The 18,849-nt window shown below is 33.6% G+C and overlaps 1 protein-coding gene across 1 annotated transcript; it reads right to left on the reverse strand.

The window, feature by feature from the left end:
* Positions 1–9,709: 9,709 nt before the first annotated feature.
* Positions 9,710–14,968, reverse strand: LOC134675790 (uncharacterized). Its single transcript, XM_063534092.1, has 5 exons — positions 14,753–14,968; positions 14,325–14,339; positions 11,323–11,397; positions 10,467–10,496; positions 9,710–9,895 (listed from the first exon to the last, which is right to left on the reverse strand). Exons 1-5 carry the CDS (start codon positions 14,828–14,830, stop codon positions 9,734–9,736), a joined length of 360 nt encoding a protein of 119 aa, XP_063390162.1. The 5' UTR covers positions 14,831–14,968; the 3' UTR covers positions 9,710–9,733.
* Between the last annotated feature and the right edge of the window lie 3,881 nt (positions 14,969–18,849).

The raw sequence follows: 18,849 nt of genomic DNA on the forward strand, positions 1-18,849 counted from the left end.
TATTTGCGAGGCATTTTTAAAGTATATACCTTGAAAAAAATGATAATACTCGAAGGTACTAATTGTAAACACTACATATTATTGATAACATATGATGGTAATGCAATAATAAAGTATTTTTTTAACCTTGGCGTTCGGTCAATATTTCGCGCACAAAAAGCCACCACCGCTCTCATTCCGGCAGCCACAAGCCTGCGCTTGCGGCTGACGGCTTTTACTTAGCGTAAAGGTGTTTTTCGGCGCGCGGGGAGCATGACGAAGGTTGGAGCATATACTGCGTTATAGACTAGTTGGACGCACTTTCAACCATTTTAAAAGTTTGTTTGCGTTTAATACGACGTCCATACAAAATAAGAAGAACGTATAATAGTTATACGTTTCTAAAGACTATTATGGTGACGTAAAAAAGTTAAGTGATACTAGTCTAAAATGGCGTATGAGACATTTAAACAAAAAAAAAATTATACGATTTTTTAGACTAGTATCAGATCTAAAATTTTGCTAAAGATCCTAATCTTAAAGTGCGTATAGCGTCTTTTACGTATTTTTAGCCTAGTTTTTGGCTTATACGCTATTTTAGGCTAGATATGGTGGATAAGATTTTACGCAAACCAGAGCGTAAAAAAACGTATAGCTGCATATACGTTGTTTTAGCCTGGCTTTGTCAAATAGTCGCTTTATAGACTAGGAACGAACGAAAATTAGTGCAAATACGGTCTTTTTACGATATTTTTCTCGAAAACTAAGCCACTTATCGGAAAACGGGCCGAAGCGGTCGATGCGTCTCGATCTCTACATTACGAATATCACAAAAAGTCCATTTTGGCAAAATGTCGAAAAACTGCCTTTTAGCTTAGGGCGGCAGCATAGTCCATCCGGTATCAGTATCAGTACCAATAGTGTGTTTAAAAAAAAGAGCGTTTTGTCGGTTACTAGATGATGCTATGATGAAGTTATTAGAAATACGATGCGATGCGGTTATTAGAGATGCGATGATGATGTTTTTAGATAGAAAGGTTCATGTGGATCTTCAAACGTTTAATTTAGAAAAGACAAGTGGTGATTATAACAATTATTAACTTACGAGTAAGTGACTACAGCGTAATGATAATACTTTAAAATGGTTCAAAAATAATGTATGAGCTTGTAAATCCCATTAAAGTTGCAAGCGCTTAAAGTAAGCTGCGGTGCCGGCTAACACGAGGCCGCCGCATTTTTGTATAGTAATAGTAGGTTGAAAATTCGTAATATTGAAAAAAAAAAATCGCTTTAGAGATGAATTGATATTTAAAGGTTGTGTATCATCGATTATTCTGACCATGAGTTTATGATAAATAAGTAAACGTTATATTTGATGACACTATAAGACCGATTTTATAGACAACCGATAAGATTGATTTTCGTTTGACGTGAGCGTACGTCGAGGTAGTTGAGAATTGGATGAAATTAATGTTTCTTTTTGACGTGAGTGTACGTCATTGAAATTGAGAATTATTTAATGCGAACATGCGACTACATTTTAAAGTGTCGTATGACTAGTAGTTTATAAGGACCTGATCTGACTATGCGAGGTCGCGACAACGCGATGGATGTTTGTTTACTCCCGAGAATGCGACCAATATTTTCTTTGAATTGTTCATATCTAATACGTATATCCTAACGTGATTGAACTTATAGTGGTCTTGTCGGGAATAAAAGAAAACGTACAAGTAGCTAAAAAGTAACACAGCGTTATAATTACAAGTTCGAAATTAATATTGATCTCTGTTGAGCTACATATATAATACAAACTATTAGGTAGGTAGATTTTTTTTTAATAAATGGTAAAATGGAAAGAGAGATATGTTATATGTATACCTAAAGAGAGCAGATATTGTATAATTCTGAGTATTGTTCGAAATTGTATGGTATTGTCGAAATAAATGTTATTTTCTTCATAACAATGATGTTTTGTCACGATTTGAGTATTTGTTTCAACTTAGACTTGAAATAATTATAATTTTTGTTTGAATTTTAGTTCTTGAGCCAGTTGAAGAAAGTAATGAACATCAATGCGTTTAATGCTTAAAAATTGATTAAGTTCTCTTGTGTTTGATAATAGGTATACCTAACGACCCTAAAACTATGACCTGCTCACGTCTGAAGCTTAAATTGACTTCCATAGCACGACATATTTTCGTACATTATTCAGTGTTAAATTATAAGCAATTTACACCGTCGTAAGCAATGATGTAGTAGTAAGTTCGCAAAGTGACAGAATTATAACTCAGATTAGTCTTCTTTTTCCTTCTGAGTAAAGATATATCCCCATGAGCAAAGAGAGAAAGGTTGAATACCTTTAAGCAGGTCATTGAAAATAGTACTTAGGTACATACTAAAGGTAAGCAGAAACCGCGGGTAGTCAGTGAGGTCAAATTATTCTAAAAGTGACTACAGAGAAATATTGTGAAATATAAACTTTTTGTTTTATTATGATCGACAATTATAACAGAAATTGATTGTCATTTGACGGGATAAAGATACTCGATAGATTAAAGCAGCTTAAGATTTAGAGGTGATCAAAATACATTATTAGACTATAATAGAAATATTTTATTGATAAATTACATACTGAACTTTTGATGAGCATGCAATATTACAGTTATTGCTATTTGATGTTTTAATTTATCAGCTAAAAGTTTACGATACTCGTAGTTTATGTTAATAAAAGTCATACAGTTGAAAGAGGATTAGCATAAAAATATAAGTAAAGACGGATACTTATTTCAAGTAAGTTAGTGCACAATAATGTGAACAAGCAGTTTGTTTACATAATATGAAGTTTTAATAACATGTATATCAGGTAATATTAAGAGTTTGGACTTGAGAGTATGTCGATTAATTGAGATAAATAAAATATCATCGTCATAATGTGAGCTTGCATTATGGTGAATTTACATGAGCGTGTGTAAATTAGATGACGAGAGGTTTTCATAATATGAGCGTGCATTATGGTGAATTTACATGAGCGTGTGTAAATTAGATGACGAGAGGTTTTCATAATATGAGCGTGCATTATGGTGAATTTACATGAGCGTGTGTAAATTAGATGACGAGAGGTTTTCATAATGTGAGCGTACATTATGGTGAATTTACATGAGCGTGTGTAAATTAGATGACGAGAGGTTTTCATAATGTGAGCGTGCATTATGGTGAATTTACATGAGCGTGTGTAAATTAGATGACGAGAGGTTTTCATAATGTGAGCGTACATTATGGTGAATTTACATGAGCGTGTGTAAATTAGATGACGAGAGGTTTTCATAATGTGAGCGTGCATTATGGTGAATTTACATGAGCGTGTGTAAATTAGATGATGAGAGGTTTTCATAATGTGAGCGTACATTATGGTGAATTTACATGAGCGTATGTAAATTAGATGATGATAAGATAAGATAAGATAATCTTTATTGGTACAATACAGGTACACGTCAGATACAATTTTGTACAATAATCATACAAATTCCACATTACAGAGTATTTCAATTGAAATATACACAATATGGTAATGTCAACAATTCAAAACATAAAAAAATAATAAATTAAAAAAAAGATGTTTTAATTTATAAAACATATTAAATTAGTCATTGGCAGTGCCATTATTTTATTAAAGGTGTAAAAGATTTTTGTGAGTAACCACGAATCTAAATTTCTTTTAAAGGATTGTTGAGTCTGGACATCTCTGATGATTGTACTTTATAATGTGAGTGTACATTATGGTGAATTTACATGAGTATATGTAAATAAGATGATGACAGTTAATCATAATGTAAGAGTACATTATGGTAAACTTACATGAGCGTATGTAAATTAGAGGATGATAGTTTGTCACGACGTTCAGAGTACGTTACTTATAAGTAAATTTACATAAGTGTATGTAAGAGACGATAATGATATAATTTAAATGGGTTAAATGACACTATTATGTAAGTGATAATGCATTTTGATATATTACACTTATACGAGCGTGTGTAAATTTAAATGCGCTGATTCTATATTGCTTAACTAGTATTTAATGACAATATAGAACTTTGAAAGAATTTATGATAAATTGTAAGTACATGAGTTTGTGTAAAATTACTATCCGATATGGTCATACTAAAGTATGATTCGTAGCTAACAATGTGAGAGAGCATTATGTTAGCTTAACATAAGTGAAGATAACATAAGAGCAGTTAACACAAGCTTTTGTATGACATAAATAAATTTATTTACATGAGAGCGAGTAATGGGAGTTTGTTTCATACAACTCTACAGAATTATTGTATTTTGTCAGTGCAAGATGAGAGCTTTGTTTGTTTGTTGTGTTAGTTTGCGAAAGAAATACTTATACATTTATAACGAATTTGTTTGTTATGAAAGTCATAAGAATTACATGATTTCTGAGATATTTGGTACTATTGAGAGTTTGAGGAGTTAAAAATAAAAATATGAATTCTTACCCGAAGTAATTGAAAGTAGACAAAAACAATAGAGAGGAATGTTGGATATTTCATAAGACACAGCTGTTTCATTATTACTATTTAGAGGAAGACTAAACGATATTTATGAATATAAAGACACATTCGAGTAAAAGGAACTATGCAGTCTGTGTTCTATCAAATACGTAAAAGAGATATCTTTCACAATTCACTGACTCAAGTTACTTGATGATCACGAGTTTATTAAAGGAAATGAAAGCTAAACCTAACTATTAGATTAAATATTATTTTAGATGGATAATTTACATAGCGCTATATGGATGTGAAAATAAACTGTTCAATTTAATCCATTTAGTACAACAGAGTTGACTATGTACGCAGTCATGATGAAAGATAAATGTATGAAAGTTGTAGCTTCTTTTTACTATTGAAGTTGATTACTACTAAGTTGAATTTGACAGTATTTCAAATAATTAAATGTAATTGTGATAACAGATTGATATCCCATATTGACTGAATCTTTTAGATTTTTATTGAGTGAGTACCTACTTTGAAGTCGCAACCTTTTGTGACAGTGGGTTTGACAAATTGATTAAACTTTTCTCAATCTATATGCTGTGTTGATGATGATCAGTATTCGAAAAAAATCCCTGTTATAGGCGAAATTTAAATAATTGTTAATTGTTATGTTATTATTAATCATGTTCATGTTCCGATGGATTATAAATTATTTGATCTTTTATTATCAAGAAATTGAAGAGTTTTAAGCATACCACGTTCTAACTACCATGAGTTTGCAATGAGCACATTCATTATTTTATTAGAAAGGTGTCAGATGTAGAAGTGCATTAAATAAAAGAATAGAGGTTAGTTATCATGGACTAAACACGATATTCCGTTAAGTAAAACAGAGAATTGCAACGTAAAGTGATTGAGTGCTAAAGAGATAGTACCTAAGGTACATTTAATTATGCCGATACCATAAAACACCTAGTATATGAAATGTTTACTGTACAACTTAAACATAGAACACGAATATAATGCAGAGTAGACTTTATAGACAGTAAAAAGGCATCTCTGGTAATAAATAAAATAAACCTACATAAGTATTGATGTGATGTATGTACAGAGTACAGTACAATAATAAATAAATTATCCATAATAAGCTTGGTTAAGTTAGTTACTTAGTCAGAGTCAGAATAAATAATTGTACTGCCGTACAGAAAGGAAACTTCCTACAAAATCGAAGTTTGACAGCGGTTCAGGGCCGAATCATGGTATCCCTTTCTATTAATATGGCATTATCCCTTTCGGATATTTAGGGTTGTCAAAATTCAAGTGAGTATCTGTGATCATGCACGCAAAAGGAAGTCAAGTAGTGCCAACCCTAATAATAGCTCTGAGCAATGCTGAGCCGAGCGGAACAGAGTTTGACCAAAGTCAGGAATTTCGCATCCTTGCTTTAATAAATATATACATGACGATCATCACCATTGCGCTCAAATACTAGACAAAGGTTTGACAGAATTTGATATGAATAGTGATTGTTTCTTTTAGAAAAGATATTATGGTTTGAAAGTTATATATAAAAAAGTTATATAGTTATAGGTATATTTTTAGAAAAGTAACAAATGTTGATGGACGTAAAAAAAAAAAGCTGACAAAGGTTTATGGTTCGAGAATCTTAATAAAATTTGGACTAAGAGTAATGAACCCAGTCATTCCGCCTCCTCGTCTCGCTATGTCATAGAAATAATACCTAGTTTTAGAGAAAGATTATAAAAAAATGATTTTATTGGACTTTATAACTAAAACTTGATTTGATTAAGCAGTTTCAATCATTGTTGCAATCAAATAAAGTTAAAACTTTAGTGATGACACTCTATATCTTATATTGACGTAAGGGCGTATCTGGCTGTGATTTAACTGTGTATTTTAAATGTTCATTACTAATTCAGACATCTTAAGTTTGGCGAATATTAAATAAATTATAATTTAAAAAAATTGTTGAAATGATTTGAAAAGAATATTAAGTCATTACTTTCGTGAGAATTAGTAGGTGCCCATTAACATCCTTTGAAATTACAAGACATAACATTTTGTATGTTATTATGTTAATATGGGTCTAAACACTAAACAGTGACATTACTTTGAAGAAATGACATTTTAGTGATAGTATAGGGATTGGCATGAAGGAATGACGGCAGTTAATGAATTTAGTTTAAACATCTTGCTTCAATGTTGGAGTTATTACAAGGTAATGACACTTACATTGAAATAACATTATTATATTGAGAGTGAATTGATGGAAATGATGGAATCAGAAATGACAGAAAGAATGACGGAAGATAAAGAAGTTATTAAACTAGTTTAGTTTTGAAGTAATGACAATGACAAAATAATTGGATTATACTGACAGTGAGTGGAGTCCATAAAGCAATTTAATATCGCTACATGTAGAGAGTTGTATAGGTATTGAATGATAATCAGCGAAAGTGATGTTATTCAAAGTGGCATTTGATTGATTACAAAATATCGTTTTTTTTTCTTTTTGTTTGTGAAAGAAATTTTCGTATGATATTGTAGTGCAAGTAACAATCATGAGATGAGAAGCAAAGTATTGCTAGCTATTAAATATCAGAGTAATTAGAGTAGGATTGTTAATGTCAAGTTGGGGTAATGTTATTTTTATACATTACGGATTCAGAGACATACATGGTAGATGTGTAAATTTGAAACTGAACGTAATAGTTTTGAGCTGAACACAAAACTGGTGGTCTTGAAAATTATAACGTAGACGCCTAATTTCAGGGGTGAAATATTATCTTCTAACTATAATGATTAATACGTGAATGTAGTAAAAGGAAGTCTACATTAATTCAATGTACCTAGTATAATATTGGGTCAAACAAGAAGTGAATATTAACATATGTAGAACTGGAAAACGTAGTTCTCGAACAATTTTAGTGTATAAAAAAAAAAAGAGTACTGAATTAAATAAAAGACACGTATACTTTAACGGACATAAGTAATGTTAAAGTTATGAGAAAACGAAACACAATATGCATAATAAAAACTGAGCTTTGTTATTTATATATATTTCATAGTTATTATACGAAAATTAACAACAGGTATTATGAAATTACATTGTCTAGTATAGATTGAATGTTACATACACAAAAAAGAAACGAGTGTTACACCTAAGTGAAAATTTTGGACTCACAGTATATAATAGTAATGAAAAACAGATTTGGAAATTAATTAGTTATGAATAAAGATAAACAGAGCAGAGGACCGAATGTCATGATATTAATTTCAAATGGATATACATCATAATTTTATTTAATCAATTGTGATACGTTACGTTTAAAACTTTGAAATAGAAACTAATTTGTTTTTTTTTTATGATTGGCGGAACATATAAAACGGACCTACCTTTTGGTGATAAGGTTCGTGCGCCGGAGTCATGCACGAAGTTGGATGGCCGAATGTCATGATTTATTTATATTTACATTAAAGATAGCGTTGAATAATAATTTTAATGTGGCAACATTAGCATTACCCTGATTAATACAGGGGTGGTTGGGAAAATAACATTATACTACTGGCAACACGGTAGGTAGTGGGGACACGGAACGGAGCCAGTTGGACAGGCTCGGGCAGTTCGTTCACTTGGGTGCAGGCGGTCAAAGAGGACAGACTGTGAAGGATTGGTCAGATCTGAGTAAACGCAAGTACCTCCATCCTTATATTATTAATAGCAGAGTAACCATACTAGAAGAACCACCACAATTTTGTATGTACGCTAATTGTTGATGTTCAGGTACTTCAATATTTTATAACTCGCACTGCGCATGTTTTTTGTGTGGCAATAAATAGTTTCTTATTATATTCATAAGCTAGCTATACCTAATAGCCTATCTAGACACAATATAAATTCAAATTCAATTTCTTTAATGTCAAAATAACACATGTCAAACAAAATCACAATAGAACTACAAAATATACAACTAACACTAAACACTCAACTATTACAAAACACTAACACTAAAATAAACACACATAACCAGATCAAGGAAAGAAGAAGAAATCATTAAAACTTATACATTACAAATGTCATTATTTACGAAATTATTTAATGTTAAATTTACTGTAGAATTCCTTAACCGTAAAAAATGCCTTATCAATTAAATAGGCTTTCAACTTCTCAACAAACAGGTCATAAGAAGCCGCCTCTTTAATCTCACGGCTCAGGCTGTTAAAGATTTTAATTCCAACTACCCCCAATGAGTTGGATGTTTTCGCAAGCCTGACAAAGACATACTTAATGTCCCTATCAGTTCTCTTTTGTTCAGGTCGACGCATCACATATTCACTTTTGTGTTTATACATGTACTTTACCACTTATAATATCCCTTATTAATTGTAACTATATTATAGTCCGTCTTAACTGCACTGTCTTACCAGCGGCAAAGTGTACTGTGCATCTTTAGTGAGCTAAAAAACCGAGATCATGAAGTAGGTAGGTAGATGCTTAATTAAAAAATAGCTGAAATAACTAAAAGTAATAAATAGAAATTAATTTTGATCAATATTGTAAAATCAATTCGTTGTTTGGAAAAATATGAGAGTGATAGAAACTTTACATAAGGTACAAAATATTAACCGAAGAGCAGGGTGTAAGTAGATACATTGAGCTGCAATATTGCAGGACCACATTATGAATGCGTTCATTCTTAAAGTATCTATGCAAGTTTGCAGCTGGGTGTTCAAAGATTTTTTAAATTCTCACGTTTTGTACAGATATGAACGGGTCCACGGCTAATTTCGGGTAGTTTAGTGTTGTTTTATTAGATTATAATCTCCGCTCGCATTTCTTTGGGATGGCAGTCTTTCCTTGACCACAGCTTGTGCTTAAACCACAGCAATGACATTATATCGCGGTAGACCCGTTTGTCATTAAATATATGTGTATCACCAAATCACTGAAGCCTTCCTTTTGGGGTTAATCGAGCACAAGAATGAATATATCGGCAAGGAATGGAATTCCTTGCCGGCGTCTATATTTCCGTGCTCTTATAACCCGGCAACCTTCAAATCAAGAGTGAACAGGCACCTTCTGGGCGAGCTCGCTCCATCGTAGGCCACGTCTACGCCTCGGCTAGTCTGTGGCCATGAGTAAACCCATGCATAACTAAAAAAAAAAAAAAAAATAACACAAGATGACTAAATTATAATACTGTTATATTTTTACAACATCTTAATTTTTTTTTCTACGCGTCTTCGTCCGTGTTTTCATCGACTAATTCTGCGTCTTCTTCCGTCTCTTGGTCCACTAGCTCCCCCTCCACTTCGTTTATTTGTTGTTTTACTTCGCTACCATGTTCGTGCTTTTTGGGCTTACCAGAATACCGATCCAATAACGTGGTTGTGACCTGAATAATACAAGAAAAATTAAAGGTGACATCCGAATGTCCACTGCAACTGTATAAAAGACATAATTTATTTTTGTTTTTGCTGTAATTGTTATCACCACTATTGTAGTTAATAAAAATAGGAAAAATATGCATTGCGACACTGCATTTCGTCGTGTTTGCATTTTTACATTGAAGTCGTTTTTTATTAATATAGTTTTTAGTATGGCAAGAAATTTATTGATCTAGCCACGATTTCAGTGACAACTGAGAGAAGCCTACTGCTAATACCGAAGTTCGCATATTGCGGGCATCTTTCTCTTTTATTACAACAAAGGCGTAGTTAGAGTAATAGAGAAAGATGCTCGCAATTTGCGAACTTCGGTGTTCACGATAGGCCTTCTTATAAGTAAATCCGAAACAATCATCGATTAAAGCGACAGTTTTATTATTTTAATTATAAATAGTGACATTGATTTTTATTGAAGGGACCAGAATTCGACGTGTGAGGTACCTATAAATAATATATTAATGATCATATGGATATCTTTGGTAGGTAAATATTTTACAAAAAAAATATTAAGAAACGTACATCAACGACTGATAGAAGAGAAGCAACATGCTGGAACAACACAAAAGGGAATGGGTAAAGATGAATATTTTTATTTATTTATTTAGGCAACAAACAGTCTTATACAAAAATAATGTAATAATATTATATGTGTTAATAGACCTTGAGTGCCTACCTTAATAAAATAATTTCTAATCTAAAGTAGCTAGTGCAGGAGCAGTAAGCGAAAGTTATCATTAAATAACAAAGTTATCAATGAGTGCATAAATTATACATATTAATTAATATTCTAAAAATATATACGTAACAATAGAAAACATACATTATCTATACAGTAGTAAGGGGCCCACCGATTAACAGTCCGCCGGGCGGTATCGGCCTGTCAGTTAGAACAAAATTTTGACAGTCCCGAACAACTGACAGGCCGATACCGTCCGGCGGAAACATCAATTTTCACATTTGCGACAGTAATGCAGTCGGCCGTAAAGTATAGAGGATGCAATCGGAATAAACACTTGAGACTCTTGAGAGATGAGACCAAGAAAAGTCTGCAGAGAATTTGACAGCACATGCAATGCAGGTGTTATTTTAAACATCAAACTTCTATGAAATTATACAATACAAGTCAAATAATTTTTATAACACACCTCACTAAAAGAAAACAATACAAAAGAAAACAGAAATACAAGCAGAGGTAAACAACAGACGGTCTTGTCGCTAAAAAGCGATCTCTTCCAGACAACCTTAATAACACTTAATTAATTATGATTAATTATGACGGATAAATAACACTTGCACTGCGTGTGCTGTCAAAACCTCTGCTTCTTTTCGTGGTCTGACTCTATATTGTACCCACATTTTTGTAGTCTGTCCTTACCGTAACTATTTTCATGACGCCTACAAGTGCGGGGCCGAGAAACAACTTCTTCTTTGGTTGCGGCTTCATGGTGTGCTAAAACACAACACTTAGGTAGGTATAGGCCAATTAGATTAGAACGTGACCCGACATCAAACCGTATTTTGAATCATACTTCATCGATCATAATTGCTGATTCGCTGATTTCGCTCTGACTTATTTTTATTTTTTTATTTGATGTCAGGTGCACGTTCGAATTGACCCGATAAACTATCCGTCATTAATATTTACAAATATTGATTGATTGTATTTAATATACGTGTAAGTCTATAACAAATGAAATTAATATCTTTATTTCAGGCAACTAATGACTTATTCATAAATACCTTAAAACTAGCATACATATTATAAAAATATATTTTAAAACTAAACACTACAAAACATATTATGGCTGCGATGCGTTACGCAATCCCGCAGTGTCAGGGAGCCGGCCGCGGAACCGCCGAAACTACAAAATAGCACTTTGACGAATTTGCCAACTTTACTAACGGAGGTAGACTCTGACCAGCTAACTTTGCACATACTTGGCAGTATGAATAAAGTATGATGTAGCTCTTGGTATGAAAACTTAGCGTGGTTCGGCTCTACCGATTCACGGCTCCGTATATTTAAAGTCTTTGACCGTACAATTACCTACCATGAAGTATCTCCTTCAGTGTACATATGTATGTATTGGTAGATTTAAAATACATACGAGTATTCAGTATGTACTTATTCCTATGTATGTATTATAGATGGTCGCTTGTCAGTAGAAAAAGGCGCGAAATTCCAATTTTCTATGAGACGATATCCCTTTTCGCCTACATTTTTCCAATTTGCCGCCTTTTTCTACTGATAAGATCTGCTTTACCAACTATAGTAGGTACCTACTATTTCTTTACATACACTGTTTTGGAAAAGTAGTAGATGATATTATTATTTAGAATGAACGAATGGGAGTGAAACCTAAAAGTAAATTTGGTTAAAATATAAAGCGTGAGCAGTAAAACTTTTTATTTCATACCTGGGCACTGGCCTATTTAATTGTGTAACGTTTCGGGAAGCCCTATAGTGGTATAAAAATAAAAAAATAAAGAAATTGGTATTAACAAGTATATTTACCATTCCGACAAGAAATTTAAGTGGTAATATTATAATAATAACTAGCTCAGTCGTAACTTAAATAAATAGGTATTAATTTTAGAGCACAGGGGGTGAGTCTGTGTTTCAATAGGCTGGAAGACCTTGGTAACTAGGGGTAAAAATATTTAAATATTGGGCGCCTTTATAAAATAATAAAAACCGTCTGACCTCCAGTTAGATAAGGAATGAGAAATGAGCCCTGCAGCTTCGTGGTGGTGAGCAACCACTCCGGTGCCGCAGCCGCCGCCTCCGAACGTCCATGCTAGTTAAGCCGCCAAGGAAGTACCAGCTTCGCGCGGCCTGGAGCACATCCTTGCCCATGCCGACGCCCTCGACTAACTGGGGTACTGAAGGGGTAAACGAAAACCTCATCTTGAAAGACCTCGTCTTGAAATACCTCATCTTAAAAGCCCTGCCTGAAGGCCTGCCTGAAGGCCCTGGAAATAATTTAAAAAACAATAAGTATGTGGCTTTGCCGATTCTCGACGAGAGTTAAAATTCACCAGAACGGTTGAGCAACTTACCCAATGCAGAAAAGAAGCCGGCTTGTAAGTCCGTGCTTTCATGTCGATGCATGGGGCCTTCAGAGGTTATGGTACGAGGAACATAATATTCTCTCTGAAAATAAGTAATAAAACAATAAGCACTGAACACGTCTCGAACAATTTGATACGTAGATCAAGGAAAATACCTACGATTAAGCGGTTTAAGCCGCGATTTAAAAACAATGTGGCTCACTGGCCTTTGAAGAAAACGAATCGAACTACACCATCTCATCCGAATTGAAAATGACAGCTGACAGATCAAACTGAAGATACTTCCACTGCTGCGCCGCGTTTCGTTGCGCGCACGATGTAAATACAGCTTCCAAAACTCGTTTCAATAAGAAAAGATACTTAATAATAATTTCCAAAAAGGAAAGAAGAAAGTTGTAAAATATTTAATAAGATTTTAATTTCTGTAAATTAATAAGAGTAAACATTTTATTGAAGAAAAATCCAATAGCGAGCTACTCACGCCCTCTGTTGATCAATGCAAGTATTAAAACCAGTATTACCAACGCTCAACCCTAGATGGCCTTTATATTAGAAACGAAATATATTAATGCCTATGAGGCTTTAAAAAAATGTTGTTACAATTGGATTACAAAATGACTTTATAGTAAAATATATGACAAGAAAACTCATTTATTGTTAAATAAATGTTATAAAATGAATACAAAACTAAAATTAACTGTAAGATCGGGTCGCCACTTTCCCGAATGAAGGTTGAGGGAGGCGATGGCTGAGATACGCGTCATACTCGTGAACGGGTGCTGTTTGCGGAGACTGGTCTGTTAAGCTAACACGAGCTATTATACTTAGTAACTTTTATTAATTAATTACACTGAGACGCCTCATTCTGTTCTCGTATGTTTCTTTTCTTTTAATGAATGTATTAATTATACAGGATATTGACTCTTGGAGACCTTATACATCTCTAAGGATAACTTGATAAACTATATAATCTTATAGTTCTGACACCTAGAGACATTTACACCTCTAAATATTATAGATTTTTTTTGTGTGTGTTTTTTTATCTGTATTTTGTATGTAATTCGACATTAAGAGACCACCATATACATCTCTTAGTAATTGTAATACGTTAGATTGAATTGTTAGTTTTATTTTATAAAATTGTTGATGTTATTATTTTTGCTTTTATGTAAATTCAACGTTGACGTGTAAAAGTGCCCTTGTGGCCTATTTGCTGAATAAATGTTGATGTTGATGTTGATATCTTATAATTAAGCTGTAAATACTTACTATTAACGAATAAAAATAGTGTATACTTATACTTACATTTTTTAACAGTCTCTGAAAACAGAATTGAATAATTTTTTATTATATTAAAAAAAATTGTTTACAACTTGAATTTATCAATTAAAGTTTAAACTGCTTATATCACAAGAGGTAAAATACTTGGGATCATTGTCTTAGCTCTTAAGCAAAAGTAACTCTTAAGTAAGTAGCATAGCAAGTACCTATAGTTCGTTTTTTTTAGCATTAGAAAGAACTCCGCAGAAGCAAGCGTGCAGTTTTTATCAGACTCATTAATTGTTAATAATTATTGAATTATCTAATGTAGCATGGTCAATACATATAATTTACTTCAAATTGTTACCGCTAAAAGTGTCAGATTTAGAACCACAAGCGAACTTCTGCGAAGTTCTTTCTAATGCTAAAAAAAACGGACTATAAGCCTAAGCTCAAAGTAAGTAACTCCTTACCATCCTATGACCAGTTCTTTGTGCTGCATAATGCGCGTAAATACCCAAAGAAAAACAAATTATGAGCAGAACACGCATGACTATCCCTTTAAATCGAATTATACTCGTTATTACTAATTTATTTTCTGCGTCGGGAAATTGTCAGCCGTCTTTATTTTTTCCCTGTTATTTAAAATTATGCCTGGTATATGAAATTTAATTTGTCTTATGGCTTCAATTATATGCTTTGTAACACTTTAGGGTAGGCACCCAGTGTTATAAACGTCTGAATGTTATTATAGATAGGCACTTTATAGGTTAGAAAAGTAGATGTTTGTTTGGTAAGAATTTGGTGGTTGATATACGTTCTACACGGGTATTAGAGTAGATAGGTCAAGGTCGGAGACCAGAAATGTTGTTTTTAATCTTCACATATACGCTTTTGGCTATATTTAGAGGATAAAACTTACCGGAATGGTAGGTCATCAATCATCTATAAATCGTCGCATTTAGCGCATCCATTATTCGTTCCTGCGTTGTGCTGGGACATAAATACCTTGTTTTCTTTGGATTTTACACATTTCACAATTGAAATACATTTGTACATGGTTACACTACATATAAATAGCTTTGACTTGGTAATACGGGTTGAATCGGTGTTGTTATTGTCGTAATAAACATTGACGTACGTCAATGACAGTTGGTTTGTTGTCTGTGGTGTGGCACAAACAATCAGTCATACATAAAGAGTATTTATGAATAAACATGTGGTATGTGTTCTTTTATATTGTGCAATTCGTAGTTATAAATAATGTCCTTATTTTTAGCTTTCGAAATTAGTAATTCTTTTTATTTTTGGTGACTTCGGTTTTCTGTAAATTGGATCCGGTCAGTTGCGATGTCATTGAATGGGAGGTTTTCCATTCACCACTTTGTCTGTGGCTTTTGCCATTTGATTTTTCGCTTGATCACTGGGATATTCCGTGACAAGATGTAAGACGTAATTTCGACATCAGGTCGGCAATTAATTCATGGGGTATGTATTTTATTTAAAGATTGTATTTCCTAAAACTCGGTTAAATTCGGTGTTCAATGTTTTAATCGTTGATATATTTTGTTCCAGCTTGGCCCAAAATATGATTAACCTGGCTTCCTATGCGCCGGTAATGGCGGCATAACCTTTTCACCTCTTTCAAACCAACTTGGTGAGTTGTCCACACTTTCTAAATATACGGAAGGAAAGGCGAAGTTGTTTATTGTCAATTGCAATTAGCTAATGTCGTGTTTTGGTGTGATTTTCCAGCAATCCCTTGACAAAGATGAGACATCATTTTGTTTCACCGCGTGCGCATACGTCGCCACGTCTGGTGTCTAATATAAGGGACTCGGCTTAGAAACCGGTAAGGATTTTTTTTAATCTCTTATTTCCGCAAGCTAAATCGCGCGTTGTCCCAATTAAATATAAATATAACTTTTTATAACATAACCTCTCTAAAACCTAGAACATTCTCTTTGTTTCTAGGGTCCTTTTGGCTAGGCCTGTCCTTTGGCTAGGCCTACTTCTTGGCTTGGCCTGTCCCTTGGCTTGCCTTCTTCATCTTCTTGGCCCTATGGCTTTTGGAAGATCTAGGGTGGTGTCGCACCATGCTAGAGGGGAAGCCGTCTTCTCCACTTAATTTTTGGACTCGAGGTGAAGTGTTTATTCGATAAAGCTGTGAGTTAAAAACTTATATTTACATTAGTGACTGTGTTCCTTTGCTGGAAAGGATAAACAATATTTAAGTCTGAATTTCTTTTTAACGTGAACTTTCTACATGGTAAATTCTATTATTAATATGAAACCTGCAATTCCTATGTAGGATTTTGTGTGTATTACAGGCCCAAATATGCCTGAGATGTACTTAAGTTAAATTTAATTAGTAATAGTTACGGTACGTAATTTAAATGTTAAGTCTCGAGGCCGCAGCAGGTCTTATTGTGATGTAAAGTGAATAAAAGTATTTAGTAAATAAATTTGTATTTTCATTTGGATATGTCATACGTTTGATGAGTATAGTATCCTGGCGTCCTACTTTAAATATTTGGATATCTATTCTCACTCCATAGTGGCAGAAACCACGACCCTATCTATGCTCGTAGTTAGCCGTAAGCATTTTTGAATTTTTAAGTAGGTAGATCTTGGGGGTTCTGGACCACTTACCCAGAGCTCACCCTCCCCTATTACAGTGGCGCCCAACGTGGGGCCTATGGAGTATGACATTTCCAAGTGAAACATTTTAGAAATATTTTAGTATTAAGGTTTTTATATGTAAAGGGAATTGCAAGTTGTTGTTTGAAGTTGTTGTTTGTGTTGGAGGTTAAACTTATAAATTTAACCAATTTATAAATAAAGCTATACTTTATACGCTAAATAATTAGCTATACTTAAAGAGATTTTCTCAATATTTTAAAATACTTTAAAAGGGTTAAAATCTAATAAAATTTTAACTTATCTTTAAAATATTATAACTCTGTACCTGAAACTGACTTACTTCTGATATTACATATCAATCTCGAAAAATGGATTTCATAAAAGCTGGTTGTAAAATCACCCATTTACATAAAGACGAAATGTCACATGAATTAGCGATTCGCAGACTTCCGGTTAATCCCATCTCACGTAGATCCAGTCTGTGTCAAGCTTTGAAACAGACTGCAGATTTAGCCAAAAAGGGTAGTTTAAAGTTCCCGGACTTGGTAATAAGTAATGAAGCTTCCGAATTAGAACTCTGTCAGCATAAGGTAGAGGAGATAGAGTTAGAAGCAAAAGGAGAATTATCAGCAGCGGCGATCGACAGGCTATCCTCGCGTTGCAAATATCTATTGTGTCGTATTTCACGGTTGCCTCAGGAGACCGAAGCGGTACTTCTGTTGAAAACGTTAATTACTTCTTTATTGGATCGGTTGAATGAGCAAGGCCCTTCTGCGTCGTCTGGTTCGGATGATGACTTTCAATCTCCTAACGAATCTCGTATTGTTAGGGAGATTATTTACAAAACGGATAGGACTTTTAATATTAAGTCAATTTAACTTTGAAATTATTCATCGGAAGGGCAAAGAACATGTCATACCTGACTGTCTTTCTCGTATTCAGGTCAGTTCTATAAATTCTGTTACTATTCAAGACCCTTGGTATCTTGATATATATAAAAAGGTATCTGAAAAACCTTCTCTCTTTCCAAACTTTAAAATTGAAAATGATAAACTTTTCCGTTACTCTAAGAATAAGTATCGTCTGACAGCTCAATTTGACTGGAAGCTGGTACTCCCTTATGAGCACCGAAATGAAATCTTAAATAAGTATCATGATGATCCTACTGCCGGTCATTTTGGCGTGGCTAAAACCCATTCCAAAATAGCGGACTTATATTATTGGCCTACGTTGTTTCAAGACGTGAAAGAATACGTCGATTCTTGTGAAATTTGTAAAACTTATAAACCTGTTAATTTAGCTCGTCCTGGCTTGATGGGTAATACCCGACGTATATCGTCACCAGGCGAAGCCATATCTTGTGATATTCTTGGTCCCTTTCCTCCGTCTTATTTGAGAAATCAGTATCTTTTTGTATGTGCTGATTATTTCAGTAAGTATGTGACTTTGTTTCCACTACGCAACATAACTGCGAAAGCTATAGTTAAGTGTATGGAAAAAGGGATATTTCTTATACATGGGGTTCCTAAATATATATTCTGCGACAATGGTGTTCAATTTACTTCAAAAGACTTTCGAGACTTAATGTCCAAATATAATGTCCCTCATATTTTCTATAACCCTAGATATCATCCTCAGACGAATCAAACGGAACGAGTGAACCGTGAACTTGTAAGAACTATTGCTTCATACGTGCGTTCTGATCACCGTAACTGGGATAAGAACATATCGGAAATACAATGTGCATTAAATACAGCTCGTCACGAAGTAACTAAAGATACACCGTATTTTCTAACACATGGTCGTCAGATGATTCTAGATGGTTCTCTTTATAATAGTGAAGGTCCTATAGATCAAAACGCGCTCGAATTAGATACCAGTGGTGCTTTTTCTGAAAAACTTAAAGAGCTCAAAACTATATTTCAAA

This window comes from Cydia fagiglandana, chromosome 23, assembly GCF_963556715.1.
Source record: "Cydia fagiglandana chromosome 23, ilCydFagi1.1, whole genome shotgun sequence".
NCBI classification, from domain to species: Eukaryota; Metazoa; Arthropoda; class Insecta; order Lepidoptera; family Tortricidae; genus Cydia; species Cydia fagiglandana.

What these genes read in the sequence shown, in the direction of transcription:
- LOC134675790 (XM_063534092.1), bottom strand. Translation starts at nt 14,830, where the DNA reads ATGCGTGTTCTGCTCATAATTTGTTTTTCTTTGGGTATTTACGCGCAT. An exon ending in GCGTCATGAAAATAGTTACG is followed by an intron (nt 10,497 to 11,322) that starts GTAAGGACAGAC and finishes GTGTTGTTCCAG; the next exon opens with CATGTTGCTTCTCTTCTATC. An exon ending in CTCTTCTATCAGTCGTTGAT is followed by an intron (nt 9,896 to 10,466) that starts GTACGTTTCTTA and finishes TGTATTATTCAG; the next exon opens with GTCACAACCACGTTATTGGA.